The sequence below is a fragment of the Mus musculus genome, chromosome 5, assembly GCF_000001635.26.
Source record: "Mus musculus strain C57BL/6J chromosome 5, GRCm38.p6 C57BL/6J".
Taxonomy (NCBI): domain Eukaryota; kingdom Metazoa; phylum Chordata; class Mammalia; order Rodentia; family Muridae; genus Mus; species Mus musculus.
The window spans coordinates 142,462,520-142,485,366 of NC_000071.6; the positions used below are offsets into that span (position 1 = coordinate 142,462,520).

Sequence of the window (22,847 nt, forward strand, 5' to 3'; positions counted from 1 at the left end):
TATGAGCCCATGGGAGCCATTCTCACTCAAGCCACCACCCCATGGCGGCTGCCTCAGAGCCCCTGGCATTCATCCTGACACTCAGCCAGGTGAGAAACAACCCACTTGTCCCTTTTTTCTGTGTACATGTTTTTGGGTGTGACTGCACCTGTGTGTGTATTTGTGTGGAGGCAGAGGACAACCTCAGCTGCTGTTCCTCAAGTGGGGTGTGTGTTCACATGCAGAGGCATAGGCATATGTACACTGGCCACAGGAGACGTGAGCAGATCAGAGGACAGCCTTCAGGTGCCCACCCTCATGGCTACTTACACCTTGTCTGAGACAGATTCTCTTTACCATCTCATAAGCCAGGGCGGCTTATCCTCCAGCCTCAGGAGAGTCTCCTGCCTCCTCCATCTCCTGTAGGTGTGCTGGGATTACAAATCCTTACACTACTGGGCTCAGGTTTTATGTAGCTTCTGAGGACCCAAACTCAGCCTGTCAGGCCTGTGTGTCAATCACTTTCAGGTTCTGAGTCTTCTTTCTTGCCCTACCTCTTCTCTGAGACAGAATCTCTCGTTGGCCTGGGACTTGCCAAGTAAGCTAGGGCCGGCCAGCAACCCTTAGGGATACTCCGATCTCCACTTCCTCAGTGCTGGGACTGCAAGTGTGGGTTTTATTTTTATATGGCCACCCAGGGATGGAACTCAGGTACTCATGTTCACTTTTACCAGCTGAGCCGTTTCTACTTCTGCCCGTTTCTCCCTGAAGCCTTGCTTATTACTAGGCCATGAGCACTAGGTATTGATTGGCAAGAGCCAGAAAGACACGGGTCCAAGTGTCTTTCCCACTGTGACAGCTCCTCAGTCTACTACCAGTTTCCTTTTTCTGTGTGTGCAATAGGCACCCATCTCCCAACCCAAATAGGTGAATAGTGCCAGGGCCTCATCTTAAAACCCAAGACTAGCAAGACATTGGGTATTTCTGCAGCAAAGAGCCTGACAGAATTTATAAAACGTGTCTGCCATACAGCTTTTGCTAAGGATGTTCTTTCTCTGCCACCAAGTCGCGCCCCCAGCCTCTCACTGGGGTAAATCTAGTCACCCTACTGCTAAACTATGTGCCTGCCTAGTCTCTCCAGGTCTAGAGTCTACCACTGGCAGTTCCGGGATCAAAGGAAACTGTTTCGGAGCCAGGAGTTCTGGGTTCCAAGGACCACGGTTCCATGACTCCCTGGCTGCTGACTGACGTGGAGAGAAGCCCAGGAGCTAGGCGGGAACTGGCTTCTGTACTGCAATATTTTGGCCAAGGCCTCCGCCCCGCCCCGCCCACCTGCCGCAGGACCGGAAGCTGGTCTGTCTTTTGCGCGGGGGAGTGGGAGGGATGGCCCTCCCACGTGGTGTGGCACCGGAAGCCGTCAGCTAGCGCTCCAGATTCTCCCACGTGATCCAGCCAGGACGCGGGAGGGTGGTGGCGGGGGTAAGAGGTGGGGCGAAAGAGGGCAGACACAGTCCGGTCACATGACACGTCATGTGACACGATCCCGGAAGTCCGCGGCAACGTTTCGGGCACTGGTGGGCTTGGAGCCGTGTCGGCATGTTCTCGGCGGGCGCGGAAAGTCTGCTGCACCAGGCCAGGTCTGCCGATCTGGGGCTGGGGCCACGGGGCGTGAGACGAAGCCGGGGAGGAGCGGGGAGGCGGTGGTCCCGCTGCACGGTTCGGGTCTCCGTGTGGCGCCGGGTCCGGGGCTCAGGGCGACCTGCGTGGAATGTGAGGCGCACAACTCAGCTAAGGGATCCTCCTCATCGTGTCTGGGTCCATGCTAGTGCTGACCCTGCACTGAGAGTCTAGGTTCTTTCCCAAATAGCCAGCCCAAGACTTGGTGGTACGTGATTCAGCGAAGGAAACGACTACCCGAAGCCCAGACCTGATGCATTTGGTAAACTGAAAATGCAAAGGGACAAATCTGGACTCTGAGCTGGGCCACTCGTGGGGAAAGTTTAGAATGGTTAAGATCTCTGGGATCTCCCAGAGCCTGAAAGAGTTAAAAGTCTGGAGTCTACGAACAAGACAGTACTCCGAAGACAGAGGGACTTAATAGGTAAATGACCTTGCCACCAAGCCTGACTCTCTCGATTCGACCCCCGGGGCTCGGGGAGGAAGAAGAAAATCAACTCCAGCAAGTTGTCTTTGGATCTCCACTCGAGCACCCCAACATGTACATAAATAAATGTAATAAATTAAAAAACAAAGACAGTTTTCTTAAGATCTATTAGGAAAATGGTTGGTGACCCAGCCACACAGTCTCCCCATGGGCCCACAGCCCTCCTTTGCCTTCAGTACTGGGTGGGTACTTTTCATTTTTAAGCAGTAACCTTTTCATGCCAACACAAAAATAACGCTATCCTGTCTCATAGCATCTGTGGTTTATCACTGCCCCAGTTGGGTACAACCCTGGGCCATTTGTATCTCCTTTTGCTCACCCAGCCTGTTCTCTAGGTGCCTCAATAAGACTCTGGGTGGAGGATGCAGGAAACAAAGCAGGCGAGGGTGGTAGGAAAGCTACTGGAGACCTTCCTCGGCCTGGGACATGTGGTACCTGCAGAGACAGTGCAGAACCAAGTTCAAGTACCTGACAGACAGGCTCAAAATGGGGGCAGTTTGCAAACCATCAGCCCTGTCAGGACACCATAGTGGGACTGTCAGCCATGATTTAGGAAGTTGGGGGCTCTCTTCCTCAGCGCCCACAGACAACTGATCCATTTATTTATTTATTTAGAGATGGCTGAGACAGAGTTTTACTGTGTGGCCCCTGAAACTCACTCTGTAGACCAAGCTGGCCTCAGACTCACAGAGATCCACCTGCCTCTGCCTCCCAAGTGCTGGGATTAAAGGCGTGCGCCACCACCACGCTGGGCAATTCCTTCATCATGGCCCTTTATTTTGTGGTGCTGGGAAGGAACCCAGCATGCATGTAGGCAGGCACCCCTTCCACCTCTTTTCCTTCCTTTTAAGCTTGGAATAGAAGCAAGGAAACACATTTCCACACTGAAGCCCGGCTCAGTCCTAGAGTGTTTGTGTTAGGCCAGCGACATCTCAGGCTTTCTTACAGTCTTACAGCCGGGAGTCTTTGCTCTTCAGTGTGGAAGCTTTGCATTGCTCTTCTCCCAAGGCTCAGGGAAGCGGCTTTCAACACGTGTGAGTGCTGCCTTTGAAGTTGAGAGTACTTCCTTATTATGTAAGGCCCTGGGGGTGGGGGGAGCCAGGCAAACACCTTGGGAAGATAAGGAAAGGGGATCAAGAGTTTGAGTCTGGGCTATGTAGTAAGTTCAAGGCCATCCTGGGCTACATTGCAAGACTCTAGGGTAAGAGGAGAGGCAGCTTGGACTAAATATCCCTGACTTTTGAAAGACTCATAAAACCTTTTACTGGCACGGAGAAGCTGAGGCAGGAGGATTGCTGCAAGCTCCAGGCTAGCCTGGGCTACAAAGTGAGGCCCTGTCTCAAAAAGCAAAGCCTTAAAAAACAGTGTTTTCTTTTTGCCACGGGAGCAACAGAACAAAGCTGTACGCCTCACCATTAATGGGTACCACTAGGAAACTGGGGGTGCTGCGTCTCAGTCCCAGGGGAGGAACCTGTCTGTGCCCCAGGTCCTATAAAATCACCCGCAGGCACTGTGAGCCTGGGTGACTGTTCCCTGCCTTCTCTGTCCCCCACTAGGGGCGTGGGTCAGCGCTGTGGTCCCCCTTCCTTCCTTAGGGAAATCCAGGATGAGGAGCTACGGCGTTTCTGCTCCCGGGTCACTAAGCTGCTGCAGGAAGCCCCAGGACCAGCCACCGTGGATGCCCTGCAGAGACTCTTCCTCATCGTCTCAGCCACCAAGTACCCCCGTAGGTGAGTGAGCAGCCCTGGACCCCTGTGCATCCTCCAGACAGGTCCCAGCCAGCTTTCCTGAGATGCCAGTGTTCTTGACATAGATCTTGCGTTCCAGGCTGGAGAAGATGTGTGTGGACCTGTTACAGACCACTCTCTGCTTGCCTGCCAGCCCTGAGCAGCTCCAGGTCCTCTGTGCTGCTATCTTGAGAGAGATGTCACCTTTTAACGACCTGGCCCTGTCCTGTGATCACACCCCAAACACCCGGCAGCTTAGCCTTGTGGCCTCTGTGCTCTTGGCCCAGGTAAGACAATTGCCACCATTGGGGTTGGTGGGGTAGTGGGTGAGTGGCGTCTGTTTCTGGTGGTTCTGGGAGGTCTCAGGAATACAGCAAGCTGGTTTGCGTCCCTCCATGTATCTGTGTGCTACAGCGACCCAGTCAGCTTGGTGCCCATTCCTTTGGATGGTCTAAAGATTGATTGATTTATTGATTAATTTAATGTATATGAATGCACTGTAGCTGTACTGATGGTTGTGATCCATCATGTGGTTGCTGGGAATGAAGGTTGCTCACTCCAGTCGGCCCCTCTTGATCTGACCTAAAGATTTTTTTTTTTTTTTTTTTTTTTTTTGGTTTTTCGAGACAGGGTTTCTCTGTATAGCTCTGGCTATCCTGGAACTCACTTTGTAGACCAGGCTGGCCTCGAACTTAGAAATCCGCCTGCCTCTGCCTCCTGAGTGCTGGGATTAAAGGCGTGCACCACCACGCCCGGCTTGGCCTAAAGATTTATTTATTATTATATCTAAGTACACTGTCGCTGTCTTCAGATGCACTAGAAGAGGGCATCAGATCTCATTTCAGATGGTTGTGAGCCACCATGTGGTTGCTGGGATTTAAACTCAGGACCTTCGGAAGAGCAGTCAGTGCTCTTACCCGCTGAGCCATCTCATCTCTCCAGCCCCCCTCGGATGGTCTAATGAGTATCTCAAGTGTGCATAGCCCCCCTGCCCTCTCCTGTCTCATGGGTGCACACATAATATACACATGCTCCAGTGTGCACACACACCAAGTCTCTGTTGATAGCTAAGTCCAACTTTAGAGCCTGGGCTGCCCATGTGACATTCCTGAACAGATGGTCCCTGCACTCGAAGAGCGACTCTAGTGTACTTTCCAGATTCTCTCTGGGGATTGAACTCAGGTCCATGAGCTGGAAAGGCATTCGCTTTGCCAGCTGAACCGTGTCCTCAGCTCCCTGTCCTGCTTTGAAGGGAGACAGAAAAGGAGAGATCAGATGTGTGAGCCAGCGCATCTTCAAGATCCTCGAGAACCGGCAGCCTGAGGGGCCCAGTGTCCGGCCCCTCCTCCCCATCCTGTCCAAGGTCATTGGCCTTGCCCCGGGCATCCTCATGGAAGGTACTGGACGCATCTTCCCACAGCGGCTATACTATAGGGTGTGGTGGGGGGAGGGTTGAGCTGTCTGGAGAAGCCTGCATAGCTTACCAGGTTGCACCCATGGTGTTGGGTTCTGTTGAGCCCCAATTTCTCTTGAACAAACTCAGCACTACCTGGGAGTCTGGGGGTTTAACTCTCCCCCCCTCCCCCATACACACACATACACACACACACTGTACCCTTCTCCTCCTGCAGACCAGACCAACCTGCTCAGCAAAAGGCTGGTGGACTGGCTTCGCTACGCCAGCATCCAGCAGGGGCTTCCGTACTCAGGGGGCTTCTTCTCCACACCCAGGACCCGGCAGGTGAGTCCCCACTGCTTCAGCGGAGTTGAAATGACAAATGCTCCCTCACAGGCTGGGTATGTGGCTCAGGTGGTAGAGCTCTTGGCTAGCATGTATGTATGTACCTCTCGCATGTATGAGGCCCTTGGCTTAAGCCCCAGAACCACATAGAGGTGCTCATCTATAATGCTGGTCCATACCTGGAATCGCAGAATCCAGGAGGCAGAAGCAAGAGAATCGAGATTTCAGAGCCACCCTTAATACACAGCAAGTTTGAGGTCAGATTGATCTATGTGCGACCATGCCACAAAAAATAAAACCAACCCTACTGTCCGTCCCACACATGGGCACCACACGTAGCCAGTCTCACCAGGCAGGTCCCTGTGGATGCTGCACGTCCTTCCTCTTGGTTCCAATGAGGCCACATTGCTATCCCCACCTCAGAGTGGACGGGCGTCCTGGGATGGGGGTGCACTTTGAGTCCGGCCAGCCCTAGCTCCTCCGCTTTTGTGACTCCTGTTCCGTGCACTGCAGGACACACGTCTGCATTGGGTCAGTAGCATGTGTCTCCAGGTCTTCGCATAGGCCTGGCTGGATCGAGGGTGTGGATGCATCCTGCAGTACAACCTTGGGAGAGGGCAGGTACTGCAGGCTTCCGGGCCATGCTGGAGCTCGCAGCCTCCATGATTTCTGCTCTCCTGAGTAGTTTAAGAGCCCAGAGGGCTCATCTCCAGTCCTGTTCTTCCTCCCATAGCCCGGTCCCATCACTGAGGTGGATGGAGCAGTAGCTTCTGACTTCTTCACGGTACTCTCCACGGGCCAGCACTTCACAGAGGACCAGTGGGTGAACATGCAGGCCTTCTCCATGCTGAGGAAATGGCTGCTGCACAGTGGTCCCGAGGACCCCTGCAGTCCTGATGCAGGTGCACCCGGGGTGGGAGAGGGCACCGAGGGGCAGGGAGCACAAGTACACTGTGGCTTGGGGGCAGGAGGCACCTGTGCCCTACAGTGTAGCCTAGATGCACACCACAGGTATCTGTAGGCCAAGCAAGGTGTGTGATGAGTTTGGAGGCCAGCATCAGGGCCCACTGACCCCAGGGAGAACCAAAACCACAGGCCAGCATCATTTGTAGTCATGCTGGTGTCTCCACAAGGTGTTCCAAAGTGTTCCCAGAGAGCCAGACGGATCATCTCAGACAGTATTCCCAGCCCACCTGCTCTCGCCCCATCTGCAGACTTAGATTATAGACAGTAAAACTGAGCTGCTCATGGTGGCATGTGCCTGTAAACCCAGCACTTGGGAGGTGAAGGCGGGAGGATCAGGGGTTCGAGGTCAGTCTCAGATACATAGTTGGAAGACAGCTTGGGTTACAACCCAGGCTGTGTTGAGACCCTGTCTCAAAAACAAAAACAACCCCCCCACACACACAAAAAACAAAGTCTAATAATACCTATCACACTTAAGGCAGGAGGATTATAAGTTTGAGGTCAGCCTCAGCTACATATCAAGACCTTGTTTTGTTTTATTTTTAAGATTTGTTTGTTTTATGTATGTGAGTGCACTGTAGCTGTCTTCAGACGCACCAGAAGAGGGCACCAGATCTCATTACAGATGGTTGTGAGCCACCATGTGGTTGCTGGGAATTGAACTCAGGACCTCTGGAAGAGCAGCCAGCGCTCTTAACCGCCGAGCCATCTCTACGGCCCCAAGATCTTGTTTTAGTACGCTAAAAACCAAACAGAAACACCAGTCAGCAGCCCAGACAGATGTGTGCAGCTGGCACCAGCTGACAGTAGCCTCATACTTCTGACCTTGAACTCTGGGAGGCTGCCAGAGCATGTCCCCTGCCAGGCTGCCCGTCTACACAGGGCATCAGGGTGTCCTTTTCTCCTACAGATGACAAGTCAGAGCTCGAGGGCTCCACCCTGTCTGTGCTGTCTGCGGCCTCCACTGCCAGCCGACTGCTGCCCCCTCGGGAGCGGCTGAGGGAGGTGGCCTTTGAGTACTGCCAGCGCCTGTTGGAGCAGAGTAACCGGAGTGAGTCCCCAGGCTGCCAACACCTGGCCCCATCCTACACTGCCCTCCAAGGTGGTCTCTTGTCACATGACTGCTTGTGGCCACAGCCACATAGGCAGTCTTGCGGCACTGTTTAGAGACAAGCCAGCTCTCTTTGTTCCAGGAGCGCTGAGGAAGGGGGACTCGGACCTACAGAAAGCTGTAAGTAGCCTGCAGGGTAGCGGGGAGGTGCTGCTCGGACCTTGACACAGCGCAGTGTCCCTGCAGTGCCTGGTGGAAGCTGTGTCGGTGTTGGATGTGCTGTGCCGGCAGGACCCCTCCTTCCTCTATCGCACCCTCTCCTGCCTGAAGGCCCTGCACAGGAGGCTGGGCGAGGACCCTGGCAGCGAGCGGGCACTGGTGCCTCTTGCCCAGTTCTTCCTGAACCATGGTGAGTCTGGCTGAATGGGACTCAGACCACACAGTTCTTCTAGACACTTAGAGGTAATATTTCTGTTTTGTTTATTTATTAGTAGTGCTGGGCCATGCGCCCAGTCCCTCACTGGGGGATTCTAGGCAGGGGCTCTAACACTGAGCCACGCCCCCAGCCCCTCACTGGGGGATTCTAGGCAGGGGCTCTACCACTGAGCCACGCCCCCGGCCCCTCACTGGGGGATTCTAGGCAGGGGCTCTACCACTGAGCCACGCCCCCGGCCCCTCACTGGGGGATTCTAGGCAGGGGCTCTACCACTGAGCCACACCCCCGGCCCCTCACTGGGGGATTCTAGGCAGGGGCTCTACCACTGAGCCACGCCCCCGGCCCCTCACTGGGGGATTCTAGGCAGGGGTTCTACCACTGAGCCACACTCCAGCCCCTCACTGGGGGATTCTAGGCAGGGGCTCTACCACTGAGCTACGCCCCCGGCCCCTCACTGGGGGATTCTAGGCAGGGGCTCTACCACTGAGCCACACCCCCAGCCCCTCACTGGGGGATTCTAGGCAGGGGCTCTACCACTGAGCCACTGCCCCAGCCCCTCACTGGGGGAGTCTAGGCAGGGGCTCTACCACTGAGTTTAATCCCAGCCCCTCACTGGGGGATTCTAGGCAGGGGTTCTACCACTGAGCCACTGCCCCAGCCCCTCACTGGGGGAGTCTAGGCAGGGGCTCTACCACTGAGTTTAATCCCAGCACTCTTTATTCTGATTGCTTTGTTTTATTGTTACTTGGTTGGTTAGTTTCTTTGATTTTTTTCACGTGTAACTCTGGGTGACCTGGAACTCATGGAGATCCACCTACCTCTGTCTCCCAAGTACTGGGGTGAAGAGTGTGCCACCACACCCAGTGTCTTAGTCAGGGTGTCTGTTACTGTGATGAAACACCATGACCAAAAAAGCAAATTGGGCAGGGAAGGGTCGGCTTACTCCAGATCATAGTCCTTCACTGGAGGAAGTCAGGACAGGAACTCCAGCAGGGCTGGGACCTGGAGCCAGGAGCTGAGGAGGAGACGGAGAGGGTGATGCGTACTGGCTGGTTACCCGTGGCTTGTCCAATCTGCCCTCTTATAGAACCCAGGACCCACCATGGGCTCGGCCCTCCCTCATTGATCACTAACTGAGGAAATACTTTACAGCTGGATCTCATGGAGGCATTTCCTCAACAGAGACTCCTTCCTCTCTGATGACTCTAGCGTGTGTCAAGTTGACACACAAAGCCAGTACACCCAGCCTCCTTTTATTTGGGAATGGTTTGTCAAGTGTTGCCCGGGTCGGTCTTGAACTTGTAATTCTTCTGCTTCGACCTCCAGAATGACTGAGATTATTGTTCTGTGCCAAGCTCAGGACTCTGATGTACCATGGGCCCGTGAAAGTCAAAAGTTGAGGCCTGCTACCTTCCCGACAATGTCGCCGTGATTTGGGCTCTGTGGCCTCAGGGAGGTGTCAACATCTCCAGGAGGCCTGTTATGTTCTGAAGATTCATGCAGCCCTGGAGGCTCGACCAGGCTGCCTGAGCTCTGGCCTGCAGCAGGAATCCTCGTGAGTCACTGCAGATGCTGCTGCTATAGAGCCTAATGCCCTGCCGGCTCCTGGTGTCTTTCAGGGGAAGCGGCCGCCATGGACGCAGAAGCCGTCTACGGGCAGCTGCTCCGAGGTCTCCCTTCTGAACGCTTCCACAGCCCGACCCTGGCCTTTGAGGTCATACACTTCTGCACACACAACCTGGCTCTCTTCGACTCCCACTTTCTCAGCCTTCTCAGGCTGAGCTTCCCAAGTCTGTTCAAGGCATGTGTGGGCTTCATCGGGGTGGGCCCAGGGCTCCCCTGCAGATGATTTCAGTCTGGGGTACAGTGAGGGGTGAGGCTAGGGGTTCCCCTGTATCATAGCATCCAGAGTCAGCTCAGGCAGCCACGTGGGAACCAGACACCAAGTAACCTCAGCCCAGAGGAGGCTGAGGCAAGGGATCAGAAGTAGGAGTTCAAGGCCTGCTTTTGGGCCAGCCTGGGCTACATATCACCCTATATCAAAAAGCAAACCAAGCCAGATGTGATGCTGTGGTGAACATCTGTAATCCCAGTACTCAGGTGGAAGCACGGGGATTTCTAAGTGTTTGAGACCAGCCTGGGCTACATACTTCCAGGACAGCCAGGGCTACAAAGATAAGAAAAACCTAGGAGCCAGAGAGATGGCTTGGTGGTTAGAGCACTGGCTGCTCTTGCAAAGGACCTACACAAGGTATCTCACAACCATGTGTAACCCTTAATTCCAAAGGATCCAGCGCCCTCTCCTGACCTCTGCAGGCACTTCATGCAACTCGTGTGTGTGTGTGTGTGTGTGTGTGTGTGTGTGTGTGTGTGTGTGTGTGTTTGCGCGTGCACACACTCTCGTGAGCCCGTGTGTGGGTATATGAGTCTAGGTGTATGTGTGTAGAGATGAAATCACAAGCTTGGTGCTGGGGTTCTCACTTTCCACCTTGTTGGTTGAGACACAGTCTCCATTTGCTGACCTGCATACCCCAGGCTAATTGGTCTGTGGCCTTCCTGGAACTCTCTTGTCTGTGCCTCCTCACAGTAGAGTACTGTGGAGTCATGCGCTGCCCAGCCTAGCTTTACAAGGGTTATGGGGATCTGGGACTTAGAACTTCATTTTTTATCACATTAATAATCTCCTCCCCTCTTTGGAAACAGAATCTTGCTTTATCGGGATCATGGGTGTGCCTAGGCTGAATGGCCAGCCAGCCCCAGTACTGTCCTTGTCTCTGCCTTCCTTCCCAGCACGGGGGTTTTGGGTGCACACTCTTGCGTGCTCTTTACAGATCCTGCTTATGCAGTGATCACCTTACTGACTGAGCCTTCTCCCTACCCCCAAACTCACTCACTCCTTTGTCTAAAAATAAGTAATACAGAAATGGCTACCTTCATTGACAGCTCAAAATTGGCTGCCAAAGAAAAAAATAAAATGGCAAATGTGACCAGAGAGGTGACTCCCGCTAGTAAAACCACTTGCTGCTAGACCTGGCAGTCAGAGTTCTGTCCCTGGGACCCGTGTGGTAAACGGAGACAGCCTTTGACTTCCACTCACGTGTACGCATGCACACACATTAGCAGTAGGAAGTAAAACCCTTAAAACATAGCCAAAGACAGACAGCTTCACCACAGGCAGTGTGGGAAGGAGGGGGAGGGGTTGGTCCAGTGTCCCTGTCTAAACAGAGTGTCTTTGTGCTGAGAGTGGGCAGTAGGAGGCCGCTGGATGAGGTGTGGCCAGCTAGCATCCTCTTGCCTGCTGAGCTGTCTTGTTCACCCCCGCAGTTCCTGGCTTGGAACAGCCCTCCTCTCACAGCGGAGTTTGTGGTCCTCCTCCCAGCTCTCGTGGATGCTGGCACCGCCGTGGAGATGCTGCATGCGCTGCTTGACCTGCCCTGTCTGACTGCCGCCCTGGACCTTCAGCTCAGGTGGGCCCACTCTGGCTCCTCCCGTGCAACCGGGCACTAGCTCTCCTCCTGACTGCCCCCGAGCCCCTGGACCAGGCTCCAGTCCACAGACAGTAGTACATCTTTGGGTCGTTGGCCATCCACCCAGAAGAGCCCCTGGGCCCCTGGGCTCCTCAAGCACACTCATGTTCATGAAGAGGAGCCTCCCATGTCGTTGTGTACGGAGCCCTTCCCCAGCCCCGAGAGCCTGTGATGTTATAACCAGCACCCCCAGCATCAGGGCAAATAGGACTGTCTACAGTTGACTTGTGCTAAGAGCTGCATCCCAGCCTCTGTCCTCTTAGGTCCACACAGACTCCGTCGGAAAGGCTGCTTTGGGATATCTCCCTCAGGGTCCCCAGCTGCCTGGAGGCCTTCCAGGACCCACAGTTCCAAGGACTCTTCCGGCACCTGCTCCGTACCAAGGCCAGCGGTTCCACAGAGAGGTGGGGTTCTATGCCAGAGACTAGGCTGTGTATTCTCACCCTCAGCCTGAGGGGACAGCCATGGTCCCCATCACTACTGCCCCGGACTCTGCTCACTGACCCTGGTGCTGTGAGCAGTCCACTATCCAAGTGGTAAAACTAAGGCCTAGCATATTCTGGGGGGGTGGGAGGAGCACGGGGGTCGGCAGGCCTCTCGGTTCAGCCCTTGCTGGCCTGTCCCTGGCTCTGCTGTCCTGGGAGCCCCTTGGTACGTGTGATCCCAAGGAGTGGGTAAACCATGACCACTTGTGGCCAGCCACAGCGTCCCTCCTTCAGGAAGGAACTGCAGGCAGGCACTCAGTAGCCCTATTGTGTCTCCAGGCTGACGCCACTTCACCAGGTGCTGAAGCCCATGGCCAGCTGTGCCCGGGTAACCCAGTGTGCGGAGGCGGTGCCCGTCCTGCTTCAGGCCTTCTTCTCAGCTGTGACCCAGGTGAGCCACGCCCAGGTCCCCTCCTCCATAGACATCACATAGACAAGAGGAACTGGCCCGGAGTGTGCTGCACCAGCCTTGACCCCAAGTAGGTTTGGCCTGCTGTACTCTGCATGGCTTCTCTGCGTAAGAGAGCCAGAGCCTCGGGACAGGGTGGGCACATGACACTTGAGGCTGGCAGCACAGAGTGTGTCCCAGTACCCCACCATAGCCCAATGGTTCCCTCCTGGCTGCGTGTCCACAGGTCAGATGACTAGAATCCACAGAACCCCTCGAGGTCGTCTAGCAACAGAATGGGCAGTTTGGGGTCACTCGCCCAGACAAGACGGAGCCTTGGCCTCAGGGAACAGGCTGGCTGGCTTGCTTATTTATTTATTTATTTATGTTTGGTTGGTTTTGAGACACCACCTCTCTGTATAACCCTGCTAGTCTGAAGCTTACCACGTGGACCAGACTGGCCTCAACTCTCAGACCTGTCCGCCTCTCTCTGGCTCGCAGTGCTGGGGTATGCGCCCCGACAGCCTGCAACAGTGGGGCTTCTCACGGGCAGCTGCATGGGCCAGGGAGGCTGGGGCCTCTGAGTCCTCCCAGCCCAGGGTGCTGGGGGAGGCAGGCCAGGGATGGGGAGCTTCACCCCCAAGGCTTCGCTCCTCCCAGAGGGCGGAAGGCAAAGGCGCCCACTGCTCAAGACAGCCTGTTTCTGTTCTTGATCCCAGACTGCCGATGGGGCCCTAATCAACCAGCTGGCACTGCTGCTCCTGGAGAGAAGTGACTCCCTCTACCCGGTCCCTCAGTATGAGGCCCGTGTGCACGGGTAGGCTCCCGGCCCTGGCAAGGTCGCAGTGCCCATGACACACACAGACCACTTCCTGTGCCTCCCCTGTCCTGCCCACATGCTAGGGGCCTGAGCACTGGCCCTCCATCCTGCCAGTTCCGCCTGCAGCCTGCATCTCTCCTCCTCCATCCTGCCAGTTCTCCCTGCAGCCTGCATCTCCTCCTCCATCCTGCCAGTTCCTCTTCAGCCTGCATTTCCTCCTCCATCCTGCACTTCCCCTGCAGCCTGCACTTCCTCCTCCCATCAGCACATCCTAGTGGCCTCCTCTTCCTCCTCCTCCTCGATACTTTGTGTCCTCTCGGGCTGGCTCATGTCTCTCTTGCACGTGGTCCTGTCCACTGAGGTGGTTCTCAGCCTTCCCAATGCTATGACCCTGTAATACATAACATTGTTTCACCGCTACTTCATGGCTGTATGTTGCTGCTGTTATGAATCATAGCATAAATATCTGATATGCAGGGTATCTTATATGTGACCCACAGGTTGAGAGCCACTGCTTTAGAGGGTTTATTCACACACAAACACACCCATCCTGGGGATTAAACCTAGGGCCACCTGGATGTTAGGCAGGGGCTCTACCACTGAGCCACACCCCAGCCCCTTCCTGGCAGGCCATCTACTCCTCAGTTTTGTGGTAGGTCTCACTCCACCCCAGGCTATCCTAGAACTCACAGCCTTCCTCCTACCTCATTCTCTCAACTAGCCTGGATTTCAGGCATTCATGTCCCCATTGGAGTCAAAGGCTCCTTAATGGGTGGCAAGTTTTCCCTTTCTGACCTCAGCCATCTGCTCTGGCTCCCCTGCTCCCATTGGGTGGACTGGGGTTGGGCCTGCCCTGAGTACACAGCCCAGCGTTCCCGCTCTCCTCACAGGGTGCTGAGCTCCCAGCTCCTGGTGCTGTGTAAGCTGAAGCCATCGCTGGTGGTGGAGCTTTCACGAGAGCTCCTGGAGTTCGTGGGGAGCGTGAGCAGCATCCACAGCCGAGCCAGCGTGTTCACTTGTGTGGTAAGTGCACAGCCACCTTCCCCCGTCAAATAGCAAGCCCCATGCGTGCTGACCCCTGCTCTGGGCCTAGGTGTGGGCCATTGGTGAGTACCTGTCGGTGACTTGGGACAAGAGGTGCACAGCGGAACAGATCAACAAGTTCTTTGAAGCCCTGGAAGCCCTGCTGTTTGAAGTCACCCAGTCCCGCCCCTTAGCCGACTTGCCCTGCTGTCCTCCAGAGGTGGTCACTGCACTCATGACCACACTGACCAAACTAGCCTCCCGGAGCCAAGACCTGATCCCAAGGTACCCAGCTAGGAAGCACAGAGAAACCCATAGAGGGCAACCATTTAGGTGCCTTGGGGAATTGATTCTTGGCAGCTAAGGACCTGAGACCCTCTCTTTCCCAGGGTGTCACTGTTCCTGTCAAAAATGCGAACCCTGGCCCAGAACCCAGCCACCAGCTCTGTGCACAGTGAAGAGGGTGCGGAATCCATCCGGACCCGGGCCTCAGAGCTGCTAACCTTACTAAAGATGCCCAGTGTGGCCCAGTTTGTGTTCACACCTCCTGCAGGCGTGTGCCAGCCCCGCTACCACCGGGACACCAACGTGGCCCTGCCTCTGGCTCTGCGCACGGTCAGCCGGCTGGTGGAGAAGGAGGCTGGCCTCCTGCCAGGTTGAAGGGACAGTCACCACCTGAACAGTAGCTACAGCGTGAGAGCCTGGGCAGTCAGCAGTATTGGAGCTGAGCTGCAGGCGTGGGTGACTCGTGAGGCATGGTGGACATGACTGTCAGGATGGGATCACCAGCCCCTGGGGATGAGTCATCTCACCTTGTCTCTGTGGCTGGCCAGTCAGCCTTGAGCAGCCGGTAGGTGACTGAGTGTTACTTCCTAGGCCGAGCAGAAATGGCCTGGTCTGCTTGCTGCTGTTACTCATTTCTGGATTTGGGGGCAGGGAGCAGTGCAGGAAAAATAAACTAAAGAATTATTTATGCTGAGCAGTGGTGGCACATGCCTTTCATCTCAGCACTCAGGAGGTAGAGGCAGGTGGATTTCTGAGTTCAAGGCCAGCCTGGTCTACAGAGTGAGTTCCAGGACAGCCAGGACTACACAGAGAAACCCTGTCTCAAAAAACCAAAAGAGAATTCTTTAATATTACATGTATGTGCTTGCACACACCACAGTGCACACGAGATCAGGAGACAGCTTTTGCTACTCGGTTCTCTCCTCAGCCATGTGGGTCTTGGCTGGTTGCCTGGCTCAGTGACAAGCGCCTTTACCTACTGAGCCATTGTGCCTGCCACCAAGTAAATCTTCCAGTGCTGTGTACAGCCCAGGCCCCTCTCTCTGCCTTCCTTGGACTTGGAGAGCCAGGGAGCCTGGGCTGCTGCCTTCCCACCCTGCCCTCTGTTGAGGGAAATACCTGGGTCCCCTGATTGGCTCCTGTGTCCTTGATGTGACAGAAATGACATGCTCTGGAGCTGAAACTCACAAAGCCCTGAGTTTAATCCTGAGTGTAACCCCAGGCATGGGGTGCACACTGCAATCCCAGCACTCAGCAGGTGGAGTGAAGTTCGAGAAAGGTCAGAAGTTCAAGGTCAGCCTTGGCTAGGTAACAACTTGAAATGCAGCCTGGGCTACAAAAGAAATTGGGCCTAGAAGATGACTCAGCACATAAAAGGCCTTGCTAGATGCCCCTGATGACCCAGGGTTGACCCCTGGATCTCATGTGTAAGGCTGCGTACCATGGTGTGTATGTAGCTGTGAAGACAGCAGTTCAAAGCTCAAAGGCTTGCTACAGCAGTGGAAGAACGAGCTGGAAAGCAAGAACCAACTCTCAGAACGCACGCCATGCCTTGGTCACATAAGACATTTTAAAAGCTAAATAAAACTCAAGGTGTATTCATGAGGGCGCGGTGTCTTCTGGGTCCACATGCAGGTGGTGTTTGCCTAATTATGCTGCTTCCTAACTTAAGGATATGGAAGGCTAGACTTGGAGGACTTTTATGTGCTCCAGTGGTTCTGCACAGAGGCTTCCAGGTTTCATGGTGCTCAAGGGTGCAGGCTCCTGCCTGCTGAGAATTTTTGCAATTTTCCTGAGCCCTGGACAGATAGTTCTTCAGAACTACTCAGGCACTGACAGCACATGGCCACCAGATGGCGCCACCGCACCAGTTTATTGATGCGCACGCCTTTGGCCCCACCCACAACTCCATCCTTCACTTTGTTTCTGGGCTCTGTATTGGGGCTGGAGTTCCCTCAGGAAAAGTTGAATTTAGGCTCCGGCTGAGGTGTGCGGCTAAGTGGGGTGCACCTATCGAGGCCACGGGGTTACTAAAGCCCACGTGGGCCTCGTGTCCGGATTCACGTTCAGGGAGAGCTTTACTTGTTACCACTAGGCCTGTTGGGCCCGGGCCAAACTCCCTCCCCGAGCTGGGCCTGGACAGATGTGTTCAGGGAGTGCTATCTGTTCCTGTGAGGGCAGGAAGGACAGTGTCATTAGTGACTTAAAAAAAAAATTAGCCTTTTGCTTTATTCAGTGAGTGTTTTTGCCTGCATGCATGTCAGCGCGCCATGCGCATGTTTTGCATGCAGAGGTCAGAGAGCCTCAGACCCACTGGAACTGGAGTCGCAAGCTTGTGAGCCCCCATGTGCTGGGAATTGAACCCAGGTCCTCAGGAAGAACTCCTAGTGATCCTAACCACTGAGCCATCTCTGCAGCCCAGAACCTTGGCATCCTTCAGTCACAGGGTACATGGCTCCACCAGCACTGCACAGAAAGTTGATGAAGCCATGCCAGCTTGAACAAGGGCAGAGGTGTTTGAAGACACACTGCCCTCTTCTTGTTGAGCACCAGACAAAGCCAAGTGCCCACTCAGATGGCAGGGGCTGCCCTGGCCCCTCAGAGGGTCACATACGGTATTCAGCCACTCTTCCTACCTTCGTCTGGCTAGAGGCTTGGGCTCCAGGCTCCTAGGCCCCCGTGACGTTGGTGAAGCTTTTACACCTCCTCGGCTGTTATAATCACCTTTCATATGAATGCTTGACAACCCGTTTGCACACATGCCAAGGTTTTAATATGTGGTATGAATGTGTGTGTGTGTGTGTGTGTGTGTGTGCCTGCAATGGAGAGGCTGGGGGTTGGTGCGGAGTGGTTGGTTTCCTCAGTTGCTCTCCACCTAATTGGATTTTTTTCCTTATGTTCTCCTTGGGAAGGCAGAGCATGCGTGGAGCTAAGGACAGATTTCGAGTCTGTTCTGCCCTAGGGGTTGCTCTCACGTTGTCGGGCTCTGCAGCAAGTCCTCTTACCCAGTGATCCATCCCATCAATCTTATATTTTTAAAATAATTTTAGTTTTGAATGAAAATAGTTACTTTCATACAGTTTATTCTGATGAGTTTCCCCTCCCTCATCTCCTCCCAGATCCTCCCATCCCCCTGCCCTTCCAATTTCATATCTTTCTTAAGAAAACAAGCAAGCAAATAGAAAAGACGAACAAGGATTTAAAAAAATGAATAAAATGGGGGGGGGATACTTTTCAGAAAGTAGGAGAAACATACAAATGAGAAACACACACACACACAAGACTAGTAAGGGGGCAGGGGACCCAAACAAAGCAGTATGAGATCTCAAAACATCCCTGTTTTGAGATGTCTGTTAGCCATCTGCTGCTGAGTGTGGGGCCTACCTGTAAGTGGGGTTTGTTTACCCAATGAGGCTCCCTTGGAGAAACAGATTTTTTTCTTTGGTTGGGGATAGGAGCTGGAATCTACTTCCTCATCTCGGCACTGGGACCTGTGGGCTTGGATCTGTGCAAAGCCCACGAAAGCTGCCACGGCCTGTGAGCAAATGTGTGTGTCAGTCCTGTTGTGTCTGGAGGACAGTCTTAGGTGTCATTCATCCCCCCTGGCTTTTACACTCTTTCTGCCTCCTCTTCAGCAGTTTCCGGAGCCCTGAGGGGAGGAATTTGATGGAGACTCCAAGATCTGTCACACTCTGCATACTGGGCAATTGAAACCACTTTTTTTTTTTCAGATGCAGCTAGCATAGATTCAGGCATCTTCCTGTCAAACATACACATCAGCAATACACACAGCAGCAGCATACACACATACACCAGCAATACACATACACACCAGCAATACACACACAGCAGAAGCAGCATACACACACACACACCAGCACTGGGTCACAGGCAGTCAGCACTGGGCCTTTAAACGGATGATGAGACTGTCCCCTCATGCTTGGCATGCGTCACTGACCGAGCGCCTGTATTGTGCTCTTTTTATGAATGGCTAAATAATAAGAACCAAGAAGCCCTGCACAAAGCATCATGACCAAGTTGGCGAGGAAAGGGTTTATTCAGCTTACACTTCCACATTGCTGTTCATCACCCAAGGAAGTCAGGACTGGAACTCAAGCAGATCAGGAAGCAGGAGCTGATGCAGAGGTCATGGAGGGATGTTCCTTCCTTCCTTCCTTCCTTCCTTTTTCTTTCAAGATTTATTTATTATATGTAGTCCACTGTCACTGTCTTCAGACACACCAGAAGAGGGCATCTGATCTCATTACAGATAGTTGTGAGCCACCATGTGGATACTGGGATTTGAACTCAGGACCTTCGGAAGAGTAGCCAGTGCTTGTAACCACTGAGCCATCTCTCCAGCCCCAGGAGGAATGTTTCTTACTGGCTTGCTTGCTCTGCCTTGCTCAGCTTGCTTTCTGATACAACTGAGGACTACCAGCTCAGGGATGGCACCACCCATTATGGGCCCTCCCACCCTTGATCACTAATTGAGAAAATGCCTTACAGCTGGATCTCATGGAGGCATTTTCTCAGTTGAGGCTCCTTTCTCAGTGATTACTCCAGCTTGTGTCAAGCTGACACAAAACCAGCCAGTACAAGCCTACTATCCAGGATCAGAACTGTTATGGTGGCCACACCCCATCTCTCTGTGCGCCCCCAGTCTATGCAGCCTGCTCCACTGTTTAACCCTAAACACTCTTCTGAGTTGCTTGAAGAATTGAATTGCCTGTGTCAGCAGGTATCCCTTACTGTATGTCCTCTCTCTGTTGTCTGAACAAGGTCATGCTGGCTTATTGCAAGAAGGCTTCCTGCTGGCATTCTTCCAGTAGTGTCTGCAGGAATGTGGGGTCCCCTCCTCTGCTCCCCAGCATGGAGCTTGTGAACCCAGGAATGAGACCCTGCACCAGCTGCAGCCCCTCAGCTCTGTTCTGAGCTGTAAGCGTTTCTTCTGGATGAAGCCATCAATTGGGGGTGGGGTGTTGGTTTTTCGAGACAGGGTTTCTCTGTAGCTCTGGCTGTCCTGGAACTCACTTTGTAGACCAGGCTGGCCTCGAACTCAGAAATCCCCCTGCCTCTGCCTCCCGAGTGCTGGGATTAAAGGCGTACGCCACCACGCCGGCAACCATGAATTTTAAATATCAGTTTAAAAGCAAATTTAGGGGCAGGGGAGTGGAGAGATGGTTCAGTGGCTAAGAGTGATCACCGCTCTTGCAAAGGACCTGGGTATGGGTGCCAGCACCCACATGGAAGTCACATGTAACATAGTTGTAGATCTGGTCCCTCCTGCAGCCTCAGTGGGCTCCCGAATATGGACAGTACCCATAGACTTGAGTTGAAGTCCCAGGACCTACATGGTGGAGAGAACCAACTTCCATAGCTGTCCTCTGTATCTCCACGTGCACACCACGGCATGCATGCATACCTCACCACCCCCATTCCATGCACTCAAAATAAATCAATAAAAATGTGTAAGATCTTTAATATATGCTTTATCCAGCATCTTGGGCATCACTGAGTTGTGGCTGCTTATCCAAGCTGGGTGCAGCCACATGCAGCCACAGCAGCAGGTGGGACATTGTAGCAGTTCCTGGTAGCAGCCAGGAGGGGGCAGTATGGAGACGCATGAGAGCAAGTAATAGGGCCAATCCAGGACTGTGCCCTCCACAAAGATCCCTTTCATGTGAGGACTATTTGCAGTTGATTGGGACCCCTTTGTACCAAGAATTTCTCCTGTTAAAAATATGAGAACCTTGGGCTAGAGAGAGAGAGCTTAGTAGGTAAAGCCCTTGCCATAGATGCATATAGACCTGAGTTCGAATCCCCGGAACCTACATAAAGCCAGCAACAGTAGCACATGTGTCTGTAAGCCTCATGCTCCTACAGTGAGATGGAAGGAGGAGAAAGGAGAGTACCAGAGACTCTCAGGCCACCAAGCCTGGTGCACACACAGCAGGCAGCACACAACAAGAAAAGGAGACTGTCTGAAGGAAGGGGAAGGTGAGGGCTGACATCTGAGGTTGTCCCCTTCCCTCAATACGTGATGTGGCACCTGTGCACCTACACACACCCCCACACACACATACACACAGAAAGAGACACACACAGAGATACACAGGCAGACACACAGACACAAGAGAGAGAGACGCAGCACACACAAACACAGATACACACATAGGCACAGACACACACACACACTGAACTCTTTTAAGATGAAGTCTGTGCAACTGAGCACATGGACAGAGCTGCTAACCCTGCTAAAGATGCACACAGCATGGTCACATTTGTTCATACTCCGTGTGGGCATGTGACTGCCACAATCACAGCACACCAGCCCCTGGCTTCCTACCAGGGATGTGTAAAGGGATGTGGGTCAGAGAAGAAGAGCTTAGGCCCCCAGCTTAGTGTTCAACCACCTACTTTTGTGATCAGTGACAATAGAGAAGAATGGAGGTCATCTCAGCAGGGAGAGAGGCACAAGGCTGCCTCAGGCCCAAGGAGACATGAACTTGGTCACCTCGCCTTCTCCAGGCCTGCAGACCCCTTACTTTGGAGGAGAAACTGTACAATGCGATTGAAAATGGAGATGGGCACAGGGATTCACGTGTGGGCCCAGAATTCACAGTAAAGCTCCACACTGGCCCTGACCCAGTCTCAAAGAAAGGACCAAAGACTGGACCACATTGACTCATGGTTCTTGTTTACTAGCTACAAAGAAACCGCAGTCCTTGGGTAAAGGGTCATTCATGTCATCCCATCCATAGCTTAGCTTGCGGGAGCAGGCCTGTAATCCCAGCTGCTCAGAAGCCTGAGGCAGGAAGGTAGAATGAAAGCTCAATCTGCTTGAGCTACAGAGCAAGTTCAAGGCCAGCCTGGGTAACTCAGTGAGAATGTTGCAAAACAAAATATAAGAGGGGCTGGGGGCGTGGCTCAGTGGTAGAGCCCCTGCCTAGAATCCCCCAGGGAAGGGCTGGGGTGTGGCTCAGTGGTAGAACCCCTGCCTAGAATCCCCCAGGAAGGGGCTGGGGCGTGGCTCAGTGGTAGAGCCCCTGCCTAGAATCCCCCCCCCCCCAGTGAGGGGCTGGGGGCGTGGCTCAGTGGTAGAGCCCCTGCCTAGAATTCCCCAGTGAGGGGCTGGGGTGTGGCTCAGTGGTAGAGCCCCTGCCTAGAATCCCCCCCCCCAGTGAGGGGCTGGGGGCGTGGCTCAGTGGTAGAGCCCCTGCCTAGAATCCCCCAGGAAGGGGCTGGGGCGTGGCTCAGTGGTAGAGCCCCTGCCTAGAATCCCCCCCCCAGTGAGGGGCTGGGGGCGTGGCTCAGTGGTAGAGCCCCTGCCTAGAATTCCCCAGTGAGGGGCTGGGGTGTGGCTCAGTGGTAGAGCCCCTGCCTAGAATCCCCCAGTGAGGGGCTGGGGGCGTGGCTCAGTGGTAGAGCCCCTGCCTAGAATTCCCCAGTGAGGGGCTGGGGTGTGGCTCAGTGGTAGAGCCCCTGCCTAGAATCCCCCAGTGAGGGGCCGGGGTGTGGCTTAGAGGTAGAGTGCCTGTCTAGCATATTACGACCTCTGGGTGCAGGGTGTGGGGCAGTTGGGAACTCCCTCCATCACTGTCCACAGTGAATGCACTTGAAGCTTCTCCTTGCTGACCGGGCAGGGAGGCTGGTCACTTGCAACACTGGCTTCCTTCAGTGTTACCCACATGCTCTGTACCACAGTGCAGATCCTACATCCCCACTATAAGAATACAAAAGATAGTTTATTGAATCTAAACTCTCCATTAAAGTCTTTAAACATAAAAGCTCTGTAGGAAATGTCACAACTTAGTGTCATCTGTCATATAAATAAATATACACTAAGATGCACACTGTCAAAGGTGTCCTCAACGTGAGGCCACAACATAGGGACTCACTCAGTCAACTTTAAAAACCAGGATTGGCTGGACTGGGGTGTGAGGGGCAGGGTGAGTGCCGTGGTGGCTGTTGGTGGCACCTGGAGAGGATACAGGAAACAGGTGGTGGGGACAAGGGTCCTTTGGTCTATTAGGAAGGGGGATTGCGGAAGCGGATTTTCTTGGCCGTTTCCATGTCAGACTTGGCAACTAAAAATCGCATCTTCTTGCCTCCATGTCGGATCAAATCCACTGCCCTGAAATCAAGGAAAGAGGTGAGGCTGGCAGAGGAGGAAGCAGCAGCAACAGCTCCAGCCACTGCCTCCCTCCCTCTCCCTCGCCCCCCAGGATGCAGGACCGGCCTGCAGGTGCCCC

General features: G+C 53.9%; 2 protein-coding genes across 19 annotated transcripts in view; one reads left to right on the forward strand and one right to left on the reverse strand.

Annotated features, from left to right (window-relative positions):
- The first annotated feature begins 687 nt into the window (after positions 1–687).
- Positions 688–16,197, forward strand: Ap5z1 (adaptor-related protein complex 5, zeta 1 subunit). 4 transcript variants are annotated; one of them, XM_006504680.4, is made up of 17 exons: positions 688–1,616; positions 3,739–3,873; positions 3,957–4,157; positions 5,123–5,267; positions 5,502–5,611; positions 6,345–6,513; positions 7,488–7,628; positions 7,771–7,808; positions 7,875–8,037; positions 9,684–9,865; positions 11,389–11,531; positions 11,855–11,995; positions 12,356–12,467; positions 13,184–13,281; positions 14,175–14,307; positions 14,378–14,592; positions 14,697–16,197. In XM_006504680.4, exons 3-17 carry the CDS (start codon positions 3,981–3,983, stop codon positions 14,965–14,967), a joined length of 2,238 nt encoding a protein of 745 aa, XP_006504743.1. In that variant the 5' UTR covers positions 688–1,616; positions 3,739–3,873; positions 3,957–3,980; the 3' UTR covers positions 14,968–16,197. The 4 variants fall into 4 exon arrangements, with proteins under 4 accessions (XP_006504743.1, NP_766313.2, XP_006504742.1 ...); NM_172725.2 differs by having other exon boundaries at positions 1,412–1,616; positions 3,971–4,157; positions 14,697–16,196; XM_006504679.3 differs by having other exon boundaries at positions 1,564–2,325; positions 3,971–4,157.
- A 5,078-nt stretch (positions 16,198–21,275) lies between these two features.
- The window catches only part of Radil (Ras association and DIL domains), a 67,304-nt gene continuing 65,732 nt past the window's right edge, over positions 21,276–22,847 (reverse strand). For 10 of the 15 annotated variants that reach the window (XR_377158.4, XR_001784688.2, XR_377156.4 and 7 more), the window contains one exon: positions 21,276–22,729. Coding sequence is in view for 12 of the 15 variants with exons in the window: in XM_030254448.1 (XP_030110308.1) it covers positions 22,624–22,729 (106 nt within the window). In the remaining 3 variants the exon portion in view is untranslated. The remainder of the gene's footprint in view (positions 22,730–22,847) is intronic. The other 5 variants (NM_178702.4, NM_001289588.1, NM_001310752.1 and 2 more) reach the window with 1 other exon arrangement.

Excerpts from the sequence above, each read along its gene's own strand:
- Ap5z1 (NM_172725.2), top strand. The coding sequence starts at position 1,576 with ATGTTCTCGGCGGGCGCGGAAAGTCTGCTGCACCAGGCCAG. Across the intron at positions 12,468-13,183 it reads TCTTCTCAGCTGTGACCCAG|ACTGCCGATGGGGCCCTAAT; the intron begins GTGAGCCACGCC and ends TCTTGATCCCAG. Across the intron at positions 13,282-14,174 it reads TATGAGGCCCGTGTGCACGG|GGTGCTGAGCTCCCAGCTCC; the intron begins GTAGGCTCCCGG and ends CTCTCCTCACAG.